This window comes from Morone saxatilis, unplaced genomic scaffold, assembly GCF_004916995.1.
Source record: "Morone saxatilis isolate NCDOM2014 unplaced genomic scaffold, NCSU_SB_2.0 Contig20, whole genome shotgun sequence".
Classification (NCBI taxonomy): domain Eukaryota; kingdom Metazoa; phylum Chordata; class Actinopteri; family Moronidae; genus Morone; species Morone saxatilis.
The window spans coordinates 11,927,466-11,942,655 of NW_023339763.1; the positions used below are offsets into that span (position 1 = coordinate 11,927,466).

At 42.6% G+C, this 15,190-nt stretch overlaps 1 protein-coding gene across 1 annotated transcript in view; it reads left to right on the top strand.

Annotated features, from left to right (window-relative positions):
- Positions 1-14,501, top strand: part of fryb (furry homolog b (Drosophila)) — a 46,654-nt gene extending 32,153 nt beyond the window's left edge. The window contains 29 exon segments of the mRNA XM_035666070.1: positions 130-280; positions 1,374-1,477; positions 3,562-3,653; positions 3,804-3,897; positions 4,095-4,314; positions 4,517-4,638; positions 5,037-5,224; positions 5,369-5,463; positions 5,574-5,772; positions 5,862-6,083; positions 6,467-6,665; positions 6,763-6,860; positions 7,067-7,237; positions 7,466-7,606; positions 7,702-7,887; positions 8,035-8,199; positions 8,659-8,733; positions 9,025-9,195; positions 9,425-9,433; positions 9,834-10,028; positions 10,165-10,302; positions 10,399-10,613; positions 11,334-11,538; positions 11,689-11,838; positions 11,980-12,078; positions 12,179-12,262; positions 12,827-12,937; positions 13,800-14,035; positions 14,205-14,501. Coding sequence (XP_035521963.1) covers positions 130-280; positions 1,374-1,477; positions 3,562-3,653; positions 3,804-3,897; positions 4,095-4,314; positions 4,517-4,638; positions 5,037-5,224; positions 5,369-5,463; positions 5,574-5,772; positions 5,862-6,083; positions 6,467-6,665; positions 6,763-6,860; positions 7,067-7,237; positions 7,466-7,606; positions 7,702-7,887; positions 8,035-8,199; positions 8,659-8,733; positions 9,025-9,195; positions 9,425-9,433; positions 9,834-10,028; positions 10,165-10,302; positions 10,399-10,613; positions 11,334-11,538; positions 11,689-11,838; positions 11,980-12,078; positions 12,179-12,262; positions 12,827-12,937; positions 13,800-14,035; positions 14,205-14,463 — 4,394 coding nt within the window. The 3' untranslated portion in view covers positions 14,464-14,501.
- The last annotated feature ends 689 nt before the right edge of the window (positions 14,502-15,190 follow it).

Sequence of the window (15,190 nt, forward strand, 5' to 3'; positions counted from 1 at the left end):
TATATATATATATATATACTTTACGGTATATGGTCTGTGTACTTTCAATAGATACCATTAAAGTTCAGAGAGTTCATGGGATATATGTTTGTTTATTAACTACATCTTGTTATTGGTCTATTTTTGTAGCTGAACCACTCCCCCCATATGCTGGTTGGCTACTGGGCGTTCTGGAGACCAACCATCCTCAGCCGTTGCCCATGCCTGTTAACGGAGGTTGCTGGGCTCCTCTGGTTGACTACCTTCCTGAAACCATCACACCTAGAGGACCGCTGCATAGGTATGCACAAACAAACATGGATGTACACTGAATCTGCTGTGAAACAACCACAAAAATCACACACAGGTGACAGACTCAGACAGTTGGAACAGTGACTTTGCTATCAGCAACTTATCAGCGGAGTCAGCAAAGAGAGGTATTCTGTTACACAGACTAGTTACACCTACTCACAGATGGTCGGATAAACTCCAGCAGAAAATTAAACCTAGCCAACTCGCTCTGTCTCTGCTATGCAGAGAGTGAATGTTAGAAAAGATTTAATCATTTATCTTCTCTGTCACACTCGACGCCCCAAAATCATTACTTAAAATGAGATTCGGGTTAGATTTACGATGCTTGTATTTACAATACATTACGGGAGAACAGACTGTTTTATTACGTTAATGGGACTTTATATTGGGGCAGATATAGTTTCTGTATCTGTAGTTTGTCATGTTCATTATCATTCAGTAATAAGAGAAGCCCCACAATCCCAGCAGCAACAAATACACAAAACCCATTTCTAGGATAAGACTTGAATGATGATCTACACTTAGTGACAGATAACGACACAATTTTTTGCCTAATCGGCATCAACAAGCACATTCCTTAACTTAACTTTACATTTGACAGGTAAAACCAATAGCGAATACAGTAAAACTAAATTAGTTGATTGACAGAAAACCATTCAACTATTTAGATTTAAGTCATTTTTATGAAAAAGTCCCAAAAAAATCACTGGTTCAGTTGCTCAAATGTGTTTTTTTTTCTCCCCCATGATATTAAATGTAATATCTTTGGTTTTAAACTGCAAAGCAACCTGAAGACTTTGGACTCTTTATTTTTTCTCTATATTGAAAAAAAATCCTTAATTGCACCCATAATTTAATTGAAGGACAGAATTATTATTCTAAGTGTTGTCAGAGCTCCAGGACACTACATGTGGCCTAATTGACATCCCATGGGCTTGAACCCAAGCCTGTTTAGAATGAATGGATGAAAGGATAGTCAGACTACTCAATACACCCCCCCTCAGCCTATGGAAAGAACACATATTGTGGATATTATGTGCACTCTCACACAGATTTGTGTGTATTTCTTTGTTGATCCTCAGGTGTAACATCGCAGTGATATTTATGACTGAAATGGTGGTGGACCACAGCGTGAGAGAAGACTGGGCTCTACACCTGCCCCTGCTACTACATGCCCTCTTCTTGGGTAAGCGTTCACATACACATAACTCAACTTTGGTCTACTGTTCTCTTGGTACAAGAGGTCTATGGAGCTTTAAGCTGATTAGAAAGGAAAAGAAAAAGAAAGAAGAGTTTAATTTAAACAAAGTAAAATGTCATGACAATTTTTGACCAGAGACATTCTTATGTGAAAAACTGGAGTAGCTGGTTGTTGGCCACCTGTATAAACTTTTTGACGTTCTCAAGTCCGTATCACTCTTATCGCCCATTAAGGGAACAGCAGGTAATTGAACTAAAAAAAGATAAGATCAAAACTCATCATTCACTGGCTGTCAACAGGGTGTTTGCCATCAACACATACAAAGACACATACCCAAAAATAACCTTGAGGAGTTTACGTATTCTCTGTGACGTTCAATAAGCTTGTAGCGTGACTGTGTGAAGTTTTATCTTCATCCCACACGGACACGGAGGACAGACTGTTCTCTTGTGTCACCACAGACACAGACACATTCCCCAGGACCTGCATTTCTAACAAGGACTGTATTATCTAATAAGTGGATACATACCTATTCTGTCAGCTGTGCAGAAACGTATTATTATGCATTCTGCATATTCAGCATACTAACCCTCATATTCATTATCATCCAATCAGTGTGCATCATGTCTAAGAATCCATGTTAGATCTATAGGCCTATGCAGGCATGAGAGAAAACACTGTGGCGCGCATAGTTCAAATAATTCAGGTGCACTTCAAAGATATGCATTTAACCATTTATTCTTCCACGAAACACATACAACAGGGTCTGGTCAAATAGTCTTTTCTTTACTTAGAAAGGTTCCTAACTGAGTGAAAGGACCCGGAAGTATTTGAGTGGCAATAATGATAAGAGCTGTTCGAATTCTCTAAATGCTGATGAAAGATGCTTCAAAGCTTTCTTTATTATCTTCTTTAGCAGCATCCTTTAGATACAAAAGGAGATAATGCCATCCACAATTCCTTGTAGCAGAAAGATTTAAAAAGCAGTTTTTTCCTTATGTCATAACTTGTTAATATGCTTCTATGTTTTAAACTTGAACTTTGAACAATACATAATATAATTATAATATACGTCATAGTGTAACGTAGTGTTGCCATCAGTTATTCCTCATTTTGGGCTTTGTTGTATTGCCATCCTTTAGGAATATCATTTAAAAATTTTAATTGTTCTTCAGTAACAGATGCTGAAACTTAAGAACAACCAGATTCATAATGAGTTTTATTGCCAAGTAGGTCCCCCAGGCTATCTTTCAATGCCAAAAAATATGAACACTAGAATGCAATCAGATATTACCCTACCATTACCGCCCAAGCTCCAGTGATCATGCCCACCACCTATAATAACAGTGCAGTGAACAATACCAGACTATAAAACATAGAAAATCACAGAGGCTCCTACGCATGTTGTAATGTTTCATGTTACTGGACTTGTATTGGCAGAAATGTTTTATTTATAGTAATGTACAGTACATAGGGTTTGTTTATTTAGATCCCTATTGTAACAGTAGCTACTCTACTTCAATAACAGAAAATACATCCGTTAAAATCATACTAACAATAGGACTCAATACATATCACAGTTACTAAGGCACACAGCAAATAACACCAAAATCTGTCTAATACAAACAACAGCTCTATAAAATAATTTAATCACTTGCGTAATTGAGAAAGGGAAATACAAGCTACCTGGTTGGCAGTTGCTATAGCAACCAATGAAGCACAAGTAGCCCTTGTACATGTAGGAGTTAAGAAACTGTAGACCAACATTTTTGGGCACAGCAATATTATCAATATCACTTCTCTTAATATATTTTATTCTTATAGGTAATTCCTAAAAATGTACAAACTTGTATTTACAGAAAGACAGATATGCAGTTAAATGACAGTATCAATACAATCAAAATCTAAAACAATTAAACAAAAAGACAATCAACGCACTTACTTATTTTGCTGTGTTTGTCTCCTTCTTTATACGTATCTGTATCTGTGTGTTATAATATAGACTGTGTTCTACTTTGTGTGCAGAATCATAATTCTGTTGATGTCTTACTGAATGTGTATTTTATCAGGTCTAGACCACTACAGACCAGAGGTCTATGAACACAGCAAACGTCTTCTTCTCCACCTCCTTATTGCCCTTTCCTGCAACAACAACTTCCAGGTCAGAGTGGGACCCTAATATTTGTTATCATTATACCAATTTAGCCTGAATTAACATGGCATTGCATATAGTGGCTACAGAGAGTTATTTAGTCAAACATACACCCATCCACACTGGACAACTGAAGAACCCTCCTTTTTGTGTTTCCAGGTAATAGCCTCAGTTCTGATGCTGACGAGAGAGATCAGTGACAACAAGACCCTCACCATTAAGTCCAGCTACCACACAGAGTACCAGCAGTCACGTAAGTGAAAAACATTTAACACACATTTATTAATCCTGTGACATTTACTGGTGTATATAAATGATTGTTTCGTCCGTTTTCAAAAGGGAGAACTGATTATGTTGAAAGAGTACAGTACATAACAGCATGACAAAGCTGCAGGGCAATATATTAATAATACATTTGATTCTGTGTACTTCATCATCATGTTCCTTCAGATGCCCCTGACTTCCTGCGAGAGTGGCAGGCGTCCCCGGTGGTGGACTCTGGCCTCAGCTCCACCTCCAACTCTTCCTCTGCCAGTCTGGGTGGCGGCAGCACTGCAGGCAGTGTTGGAAATTTGCCCCTTGTGACACCTGACGACCTGGAGGACCTTGAAGATACGCACAATGAAACTGACGAGAAGATGAATAAACTCATCGAGTTCCTCTCCACCAGGTATGCACAACTCCAGTGGTGTTTTCTGCAATTGTACTGCAGAAGTGCCACTGGTATGTTTGTGAAGTGTGTGTGTTTGTGTGTGTGAGTCTCACTGTAGTGCATGATGTGTGCACATATTTAAGTGCTTCTGTAACTTGTATGTGGTGCTACTGGTGGTGGGTATATACAGTGCCTGGAGTACTGTGTTGTTGTTGCTCAGAGCGTTTGGGCCGCTGTGGTTGCATGAGGACATCACACCAAAGAACCCCAACTCCAAGAGTACGGAGCAGCTCTCTAACTTCTTACGCCATGTCGTCTCTGTCTTCAAGGAGTCCAAGTCAGGTGAGAAACTGCTCACTTTAATGTCAGATAAGATAAGATAAGATAAGAAAACTTTATTTTCCCAACAATGGGGAAATTGCAGTTTGCAACAGCATACATTAAGGAAAGAATAAAAAAATAACAAGAGCAGAATAAAAAATAACAAGAGCAAAGAGTAGCTTGTAAAACATAAATAATGAAAAAGAATAGCATCACTCTCACTTACTAACTTATGATTCACATATAGCGCTTCTGAAAACACTTCTTGAGGCAACCCACCAGACTTAATTCAAAATCCAACACATTGAGCACAATAGAGACAGCAAATCTTCTCAACAATTACTTTGTATCTTAAAAGTATAAAAGTAATAACCCATATCTCTAAACAAACCTGCATTTGTACCAATCTGTTTATACAGACTTCCACCTGGAGCAACAGCTGAGCGACGTGGCTCTACAGACGGCTCTATGCAGCTCATCACGCCACTATGCTGGGCGGTCTTTCCAGGTCTTCAGAGCCCTCAAACAGCCAATCAACAACCACGCTGTGTCTGACCTGGTCTCACGCCTTGTCGAGGTGGTGGGAGAACACGGGGATGAGGTGCAGGTGAGAGAGAGCGAGAGATTCTCGAGTTCGAAGCAGCATTTGAGAGAACTATTACAGCACTTAACTTAACTCTCCTTTCTCTGCAAATGATACTGCATGTTGGTGCTGATGTGTGTTTAATTCAGCAGCATACGTGTGTTTCAGGGCTATGTGATGGAGGTGCTATTGACGCTGGAGTCAGTGGTGGTGAATCTAGCAGAATGTCTGAAAAACAGTGACCTTATGGCAGCTCTAACCAGGTAGGCCTCTGCTCTTTATCAGTAAAAAATCAAATGTATCCAGCCTGTATTTTGCTAAAACAAGGACACCATATTAAAGTATATTCATTTTTTCTGTATTTCATTCACAGGACGTCCTCACCCGACTTTGTGACTAGCGACAAACTGATGAACAGAAAGAGCACAGGTCAGTTGAACTTCCCTGGCCCGGGATTTGTCGGTCTGTCGTCACAACGCCACCAGCGCTCCTATTCGGTCCCCAAGAAGTTTGGAGAGTGTGGTCACCAGTCGAGTGATCCTCCTCGCAGTGCAACTCTGGACCGCATACAGGCAAGAAAGAAGGATTCTTGTTTAATGCTGGAGCAGACTTGCTGAACACAGTACATATCACTAATTTAAATTACATTTTCAATCTAAAGGCCTGCAACAGTCACGGCCTTGCCCGAACAGGAAGAACCCCTGGGTCATGCACGTCATCAACCAATCGTATTGATCCCAGCGTTCTATCGGATCCTGCCCACGTTTCCCATCCCTCATCGATACTGGCCACAGTCTTCTGGGTGGCAGTGTCACTCATGGAGTCAGACTTTGAGTTTGAATATCAAATGTCACTTCGCCTTGTTCACAAGTTGCTGTCAAAGGTAGATATGATGAAACTTACTGATGAATGAATGATGATGACTGAAGTTACATAATTGTAGGAACAAAAGTTAGGACAGAGCAAGCAGTTTGAGTGATTTCTGAAGGCTGTGCTGCTCCTTACTACTGACTGGACCAAGTCGTTTGAACTGAAGTACCAACTGAGCCATCCAAAGAGCCTCACACTGTTAGTTCTTAGCTACTAGGCCTTACAATTGTACAGTTTATTATATTTTAAAATGAAGTCCTCCTGTCAAATAAATACAATGGGATGCCCAGCTATCAGCAATGCCTTAGGTTGTCATGATGCATTTCAGGGGGAACACAAAATAATACAACCAACCTCCAGTTTCAGTTAAACAAAAACATTCTTCTTATTTCCCAGGTGCCCTTAGACAGAGCGGAGAACCGCGAACGCCTAGAGAAGCTGCAGGCTCAGCTGAGGTGGAGCGGGTTCTCTGGGATTCAGCAGCTTTTGTTGAAGGGTTTTACCTCCCAGGCCACTTTTGACCTCACATTACAGCTCTTCTGCCAGCTCACGCCAGTCTCCCGCGTGCCTGTTGTTGACAGTTCACAGTCTATAGGTAGGTATTTTCCATCCTCTATCATTTTATTAGCTCATTGACAAGTCTGTAGTTTTTATTTCCACTGGGTGTTGTTCAACCTCTTCTCTCTGTGCAGGTTTCCCTCTGAATGTGCTGTGTCTGCTGCCTCACCTGGTGCAGCACTTTGGCCACCCAACTCAGTTTTGTAAGGAGAGCGCTGAGAGGATCGCACAGGTACTGTGCAGTTCTTCACTTAAGCCTAGTTTACTTTAGTTTCCTTTGCTTTAATTGAGTTACCTTTTGGTTAGGTCAGGCTTTATTAGGCATTAAAGCAAGTTTCTTTTTAAAAAGATGCATGCTGGAGAGATGAAAAGCCAAAGTTTCACATTAAAGCAATTTGCCTCTTCCTCTCTCTTATGCTCTCTCCTTTTGTCTCTCAGGTGTGTTTGGTGGAGAAGCACACAAAGCTGTCCCATTTGGCCCACGTTATGACTCTCTATAAGACACGTTCTTACACACGGGACCCTTTCTCCTGGGTCAGTGTGGTTTGCCGCTACCTGCATGAGGCTTTCTCCGACATCACACTCAACATGGTCACCTATATGGCCGAGGTAAGTGCTGATAAATATGCATTCTAGTTTACATAGTTAACATTCTCTCAGTGTGGCTACAAAGATGTACTAAAAGTATTGGTTTGTTAGGATGTTTCAGTAATCCTTCTGTGGGGAGTTTAATTCATACATTCATACATTCATACACCCATTGACATTGCCCCTATGCAAGACAATATTGTGTTTGCATACTTTGTCAGTCACTGAATGTCTCTCTCCATCTCTCAGCTGCTGGATAAGGGCCTTCCCAGCATGCAGCAGTCTCTCCTCCAGATCATCTACTGTCTGCTCAGCCACATGGACCTGACTGCTGTACAAGTCAAACAGTTCAATGCCGATGTCACAAAGACCATTGAGAAGTTTGTCCAGGTAACTGTCCTGCAGTACTTTGTGTTAGTTGCTGCTTACTGCACTACCACTGTGTGCTATTGTGTCTCTCTTATACTGTGTTTGTGATTCCATAGACAGTACACTGGAAGGATGCTTTAAACATCTTGAAACTGGTAGTGTCACGCTCTGCCAGCCTAGTTCATCCGGTGTACGGCCACTCACAGGGTGACCTGTCCAACCTAGAGGTCAGCAGGGTGTGGGACGGTTCAGCCAAGGCACTGCCTGGAAAAACACTGGACTTCACCTTTGACATCTCTGAGGTAAGGAAGCCACAAAATGAAATGGACATTAAAAGTGTTAAAGTACAAGTGTTAAAAACACCCACTTACACTTACACTACTCAGCATTTATAAAACGGTGATATTCAAACATTTTCATGAGGGCCTGCCTCTATGTTTTCCTCCCAGACTCCAGTGATTGGTCGTCGGTTCGATGAGCTCCAGGGTTCAGGGGGTAGAGAGGGCAAAGCCAGAGCCATGGCTGTAACCCGCAGTACTTCCTCCACCTCCTCTGGATCCAACTCCAACACCATCCTGGTGCCTGTCAGCTGGAGGCGACCACAGTCCTCTCAGGTAGAGTTAAACCTTATCATTTAGGTATCACTAAATCAAAATGTTAGATCTCTTACAGTTTATGTAGATTTCTTTTGTCTTTGGTATAGCATATCAATGCTGCTTGGTGTTGCAACATTAGTAACAACAAACTGTGATATTATGACGACTACAAATATCCGAATTGTCCCTACTTGATTTATGTCATACTGGCTGACCACTGTTCTTTGTTTTGACATCAAAGTCATATTTCTCTGCAGGTGCCTTAGTTTAACAAGCACAACCTCTGCTAGACTTTGTACATACTGTATACAAATGTTAAATTTATGAAAGCTCTGGGCTCAACTGATTTATTGGTTATTTAAACATCTGAAGCAGTTAAAAGTGAACAAGCCAAGAAAGGTGAATGGGTCTCGAGTTTGTGTCCATTCCCTCACTAATTAATACTCTTATTTCTTGCTGTCTTTATCCTTTATACAGAAAAGAACCAGAGAGAAGCTGGTGAACGTTTTATCTCTTTGTGGACAGGAAGTTGGACTCACCAAGAACCCATCTGTAAGCTACCCCCCATCTCTTGTTTACAATACTCTACCTGTAGTGTCGGCTTGTTTACAGACAACATAAATCTACAAAACGGAAGAAGTCTCAAATTGCAATCGCAAATTGTGTTCTCTGTACTCTTTTTAACATTCAAGTTTTTGAAATCAACCCTAGCAAAGTCCTCCAATCTATCCAGGTATATTTGGACAGTATTTTTCTGTCATCCATAAGGAAGTTGCTGTTTTTATGTGAACTTCAACGGCTGTCTGTGACGGGTGTAAATACCTCTTGTTTTTTTCGTGTCAGGTGATCTTCTCATCGTGTGGCGACTTGGACATGATGGAGGTGCGGGAGAGTGGCGTGTCATCAGAAGAGGGCGGAACCAGAGAGGACACGCTTGACGACACCGCCAGCGAGCAGCAGTTCAGGGTTTTCCGAGACTTTGACTTCCTGGACGTGGAGCTGGAGGACGGAGAGGTTCGATTCATAATTCACTGTATTTTAATTAATGGTCACTTAACTTATGTCAGTTTATTTGAAGTGTAGATAGTAAAGTATCTGTCTCTTTCCTTCCCTTTTGCCTTTAATGCCTGTTTCATTCATTTCTTTCTTTAACATGAATATATTTTAAATGTATTTCTCTGTCCCTCCTCCTTGTCTCTCTCTGTCTAACTCTGTGTCTCTCTCTCTTCCCCTCGCTGCCTAGGAGCTCCAGGTAAGGTCTCTCACACTGAGCACTTACATTAGCTTCTCTAAGCTCTGTGGTGTTGCTGGCTCCTTTGTTTGCCCCTTGAAAAAACAAAGGATGATTGTGCTTCATTTTGCTCTCACAGCTTGGTTGCAGAACTACATTTTCTGACAATATTGCTCTTTGTCATATGGGAGATAAATGATATTGTAACTTCTTTATGGGATAAAGATGAATGCAAACAGCCTTTCCAGCATATTTTCATGCCATGAATAACATCATTTTGCATTTTGCGCTTGTCATCTGACACCCTTAGACAGCAACTATTCATTATCTGGAAGGTTAATATTCTCTCAGCAGTGAAATTCACTGCTACCATTGCCTCTGCCCTTGTCTTCCCATGTGTATGCATGTGTGTTTTATCTAGGGCGAGACAGTCGATAACTTTAATTGGGGCGTGCGTCGGCGATCTCTGGACAGCACAGAGCTGGGCGACCTGTTGGAGGAGAGCCAGCACTCAGGCAGCACCCCTAGTCTGGGTCACGAGGACCCCCATGATTCAGACGAGTCCTCGGAGGAAGAAGAGTCTTCAACTAGCCAGAGCCTCTCTCACTCTCAGCTTGTGCGTAGCCGTAACTGTTAGATCAATACAACATTAACATCCACTAGAGCCTGAAAAAAACGTTATTGTAATGACCCAGTTTGTCAGAATGAATCAATCAAAATTATAGATATCCTTGTTTGCCTTCCTGTTCCAGACTAACCCGTCTCCATCAGAGGAAACCAATCACACCGATTCTTTATCTACTTCTTACGACACATCTGCTGAGCCACAATCCTTCAATGCCACCACACCGGGTCAGGGAGCGCTCCATGATGATCACAGTGCCCTACACGTGAGGAATAATACTTATAATCATATACACAGATATGTACTCATGTATTTGTACAGTTGTTATCCTAAGGAAAATGTAATATCTTTGTCACTTTAGGGGAGGGTGTGCGGTGACGATGAGGACACTCATGCCCAGGATGACGACCTGTCACTGAGTGCCAACGAGCTCCCTCACGGCTCGGACTGTGGCGAAAGCTTCACCCTGGAGTTGCCAGGGCAACCTCAGGATCAGCTGCGCAGTCTGGACCACAGCCTCAACCCAGACTACTGCCAACCACCGCTGGACTTTCTAGACCCCAACTGTCTGCCCAGGTGAATGTGACAGACAGGAGTACAAGAACAGGAAACAATATGGAGTATTGTTCCACGGGAACTTTTTATCAGCTGGCAGATTCACTGACAATGGGACTAAACCTCGGGTTAAACTGCAGTCTAACTGCTTATTTTAACCTGTCACAACCACAATGTTTGTGTATACAGCATTAGGGCAAATCAGGTCAATTATTATAAGATGTTATTCACAATGGAGTGTGCTGCAAATACTTTTCTGAGACATCCAATTTTCTGGCTTCCTCATATATGAAAACCGCTGTTAAAACAATGCTAATGAAAATAGACTTTAAACCATGTGTAAATAACTAAATCACTAAATAAAAACACTGCTACATACATGCGTAAAATTAGGCTGCATGCAAAATAAGTGTTTCCCAACCCCTACATGTTTTATATGTTATATCCTAGTTAGATCCAGTGTGTGACCATTATTTTTCTTTATTGCATTATATTTTCTGTCTCCTGTAACTTTTACCTTAGGCTAACTTTACAAAAAGCCAATACTTTTTTTCAAAATAAAAGAACAAGATAGATACAAGTAGATAGAAGTGGCACAGAAGAAATCTCATTCTCTAGCTCGTATAATCTCATGAGGTAGCTCAGCACTTGATTTTGATACAAAGCCTTTTTTTTCGGGGAAGGTATCAAACCCTTTTTTTTCTTTGTACCCCCATTTCTTTCCCATTTCCATGGCGACAGCTTACGTGATGATGTAGATGACTTGGAAGACCTTGGTTTTCCTCCTCCCCCTTCTCCATTTTTCTCCGCCATCTTGGCAGCCTTCCAACCCACAGTGTGCGACGATGCTGAGGAGGCATGGCGTTGTCATATCAACCAGCTTGTGACCGACTTGGATGGGTCCTGTGCCGTCCACACTTTTCAAGTCTTCTCATCTCTCTTTAAGGTAAATCACAGGAAGGATTAGTTGAAATCATTTAGAAATCATCATACTGTGTCCCTGTGTTTCTGTTTGTGACTCTGAGTCAAGCAAACGCTCATATCTAGTCGGATTTACAACTGTATAAAAATTCTTCAAACTGTTTTTCTTCCCCAGAACATCCAGGGTAAATTCTGCCTCCTGACAACTGATGTTGCCACTTACCTTGGAGAAGGATTAAGGGGCATCGGATCGAAGTTCCTCAGGTCCTCACAGATGCTAACCACATGCTCGGATTGTCCCACAATCTATATTGATGCTGACACGGTGAGGATTGCTGGCATTAATAATTGACTTGGTGTTGATTACAGCTTGGTGGTTGGATCAGCCTTTGGTAATCTGCAAACAGTGGAAAATGAGATTCGGTCTATTTTTAACCTTCTCCTTTCTGCTTGTTGGTCTTTCCAGATCATGTCATATGGTCTCCTTGAAAAGATGAAGTTCAGTGCACTGGAGCTGCAGGAGTATCTAGATACCTACACCACCAGAGAGGACGCCGCTGTATCGGTAACTGAACCTTTACGCGTTATTGCTATATCTGTCTGTATATCCAACAAAATATTCACCATCTCTCCTCTTTTCCCACCCTCTTGTTTTTTCCCCTCAGTGGCTAAGGAACTGTAAGGACACATTTCCCAGGTGCCCTGGTGACAGTGTGGTTACCTGCCAGCCTGGAGACTCAGAGGAGAAGGTACGGGCAAAGTTATTTACTGTAACATGCAGATGTTTCAGATTTACAGAGAAACACGCTCAGCATACGGGTTACTTTTTCGTCTGTGCTTTTCATTTCTGATCTCTTGACTCCTCTGTGATTTTGTCACAATAAAATGTCTCTTTGCATGTTTGTGGTGTGTTATCTATTTTATCTCTCTAGGACTAAATAAGGTTTAAGTTTCTGGGTTTTATACACTTAACTAATTCTTGGTAGCTTGACTGTAAATAGGCGTGGTTTATACTGTGCTGTGCATGTGTTTGATTGACGCTTTGTCTTCCTCTCACCTCACTCTGACGCCCTAACATGCTCTCTCGCTGTCTAGCAAATGGAGTCTCTTGCAGTAAGTTCTCTTACAAGTTTCTTCACTTCACTGCCTAAGATTCCTCTGAAACAAACTGCTTAATTTACTTTGCATAAGACAATCAGCTAGCTATTGTGTGTTGGTATTCCTTTGCATTTGTGTGTATATGTGTTAGGTACACGGCTGTGTAGTTTTTCGACTGATGAATCTGACCCTGTTTCTTTTTCAATGTCTTCTAGCAACTGGAACTTTGCCAGAGGCTCTACAAGCTGCATTTCCAGCTTCTCCTACTCTTCCAGTCTTACTGCTCGCTCATTGGTCAAGTTCATGCCATCAGCTCTGTGCCTGAGGTGAGCCAAATCATAGTCCACGAAGACATAATTTACAGTCTTACAGCAAGCTCTTTTATTGGTTCTCCTGTGCCTACATGAGAAAATTCACTATACAAGTAATCTGTAGTCAGAATCAAATACAATAAATGTCAATGCTGTCGATGTTTTTCTGCTTGACTGTAAACACAAAGGACACTTCAAATTTGGTTATTAAAGAATTCTGATTTATCCGAATGCCCCAGACAGCAGGCTCAAATGCCGTTGAATAGGAATATGTGCCACAATAAAAAATAACAATCTTTATTATACAAAACATATATTTTGGACAAAAACCGCTTTAAGCACAAAAAAGCAACCCATTAAGGGTCATGTGCAGTATTAGATTGTATTAGATTAACAGGAGCCAACCATGGTGCTATAAAATTATTAAGATAACTTACTCACAATGAAGTAGTAACATCCACGGCTCCAGTTAGCTCGCAGCAGGTAAGTCAGCATGCTGCTCCTATTGCCACACCAGAATGGACCCGCATACAGCTAAATTCAATTTACTCTCATTAGCGGCGTGTTCAACACACCAGCAGCTCGCCAATAGGTGTTACAGGTCCGGCCAGACAAACTGACCTCAACTTCAGTTCCACCTGGCTACATTATGAGATAGTTTGTTCTTCCTAAATTTATTTTAAATTTAAACAAATGTCTTTTTAAAAAAAAAAAATGCTGTTGACCTGAAGAAAACACTTTTCAACACTGCTGACTCCTAACTCTTAAGTATTGAACCAAGTGATATAAATGTTCATTCTGTGATTACTAAAAAAGCTCACACAGACACACACACACACTCTCAACCACTGCCATCTGTTTCCCTGCCACCTCATAGCTGCTGAACATGTCTCGAGAGCTTACTGACCTGAAGACCAGCCTACAGGCAGCAGAGGCGGCTGTGGCCAGCGACCTGGAACACAAACACTTGGCACACACTCACGCACACGCCACCCAGGTGGCAGCCATGGTTGTGCCCAGCTTCCCCACCTCGGAGGCAGCTGTGCAGGCCATACTGGAGTGCCTTAAGAACCACGAGTTCACCAAAGCTGTGCGCTACATCCAGGAGTGCAGGTGAGTCACAATTCAGTTTTTCAAAACTGTTAAACTAGATAATGGTTCTCCACAATGTTATTGGAAATGAATAAGCCCAACATTGGAGGTAATCACACACCCAGCGCACTGCTCTCTTTATATCTACATATACTGACCTATCACACCTTCTTTTTTTTCTCGTCTTCAGGAGGCAGTGGCCCAGCGGAGTGTTTGGTGGCAGCTCAGAGAGCGAGGTCCAGACACTGCTCAATGTCTACTTTCGCCACCAGACGCTGGGACAGACGGGAACCATTGCCCTGGTTGGCTCCCGCCAGGACCTGAGCCTGATCTGCTCCAAGCTGCTGGAGCTCAACGGGGAGATCCGCGACATGATCCGCCGCGCCCAGGGTTACCGGGTCGTCACAACCTACCTCCCCGACTCCAGCGCCTCCGGGACAAGTCTCTGACAGGAGCTCAGGAGCCCCCCGCCCCCTCCTTCCCCACCCTTACCTCCCCCATCACTGCAACTTTTGACCCTTCCAAAACCATCTCCGCAGCCGGCTCTTACAGAAGAGACCCAGCAGCACCCACACACCTGGCCCCTGCCTCCTCCTGTGTGTCTGCTACCCCGGCTGCACAGCTCCAGACAGATACCTGCCTACCGCCCTTCCCAACACCAGAACCACATTTAGGCCATGACTCCAACCTTTCTTCTCTGCTCTCCACTGCAGACTCCGATGCCTCTTTGCTTGATTTTCCTAAACCCCCGGACTTGTTCTCATCGCATAGCTGCTCAAACAGACCAGATTTTACACTGCCGCGCACACAAGAGCCAAAGAGGAGCTTTCTCCATGAGAACACTAACTTTTATTATCCTTTCAGAGGACATTCATCACACAGTTCACCACTGCTGCACATACACAGCAGCAAAGACCTCATATCATCTCGCACATCTAACACGCTCCCGACTGTCGCCTCAGAACCCACTTTACTCGCACACTCTGACACAAACGCATCGCCCATTCCCCCTCTGGGCTCACATCTCCCCCATTTCCCCCGGTCTCCATACAAACACTCAAGCCCTTCGCCAGTTGTACACCCGGGCCATAGCACAGTCTTAACCCATGGTCCTGCCCCATCTTCATCTCTTCTTCCTCCCCCGCCTCCCCCTCCTCCCCCTCCCTGTCCCACCAG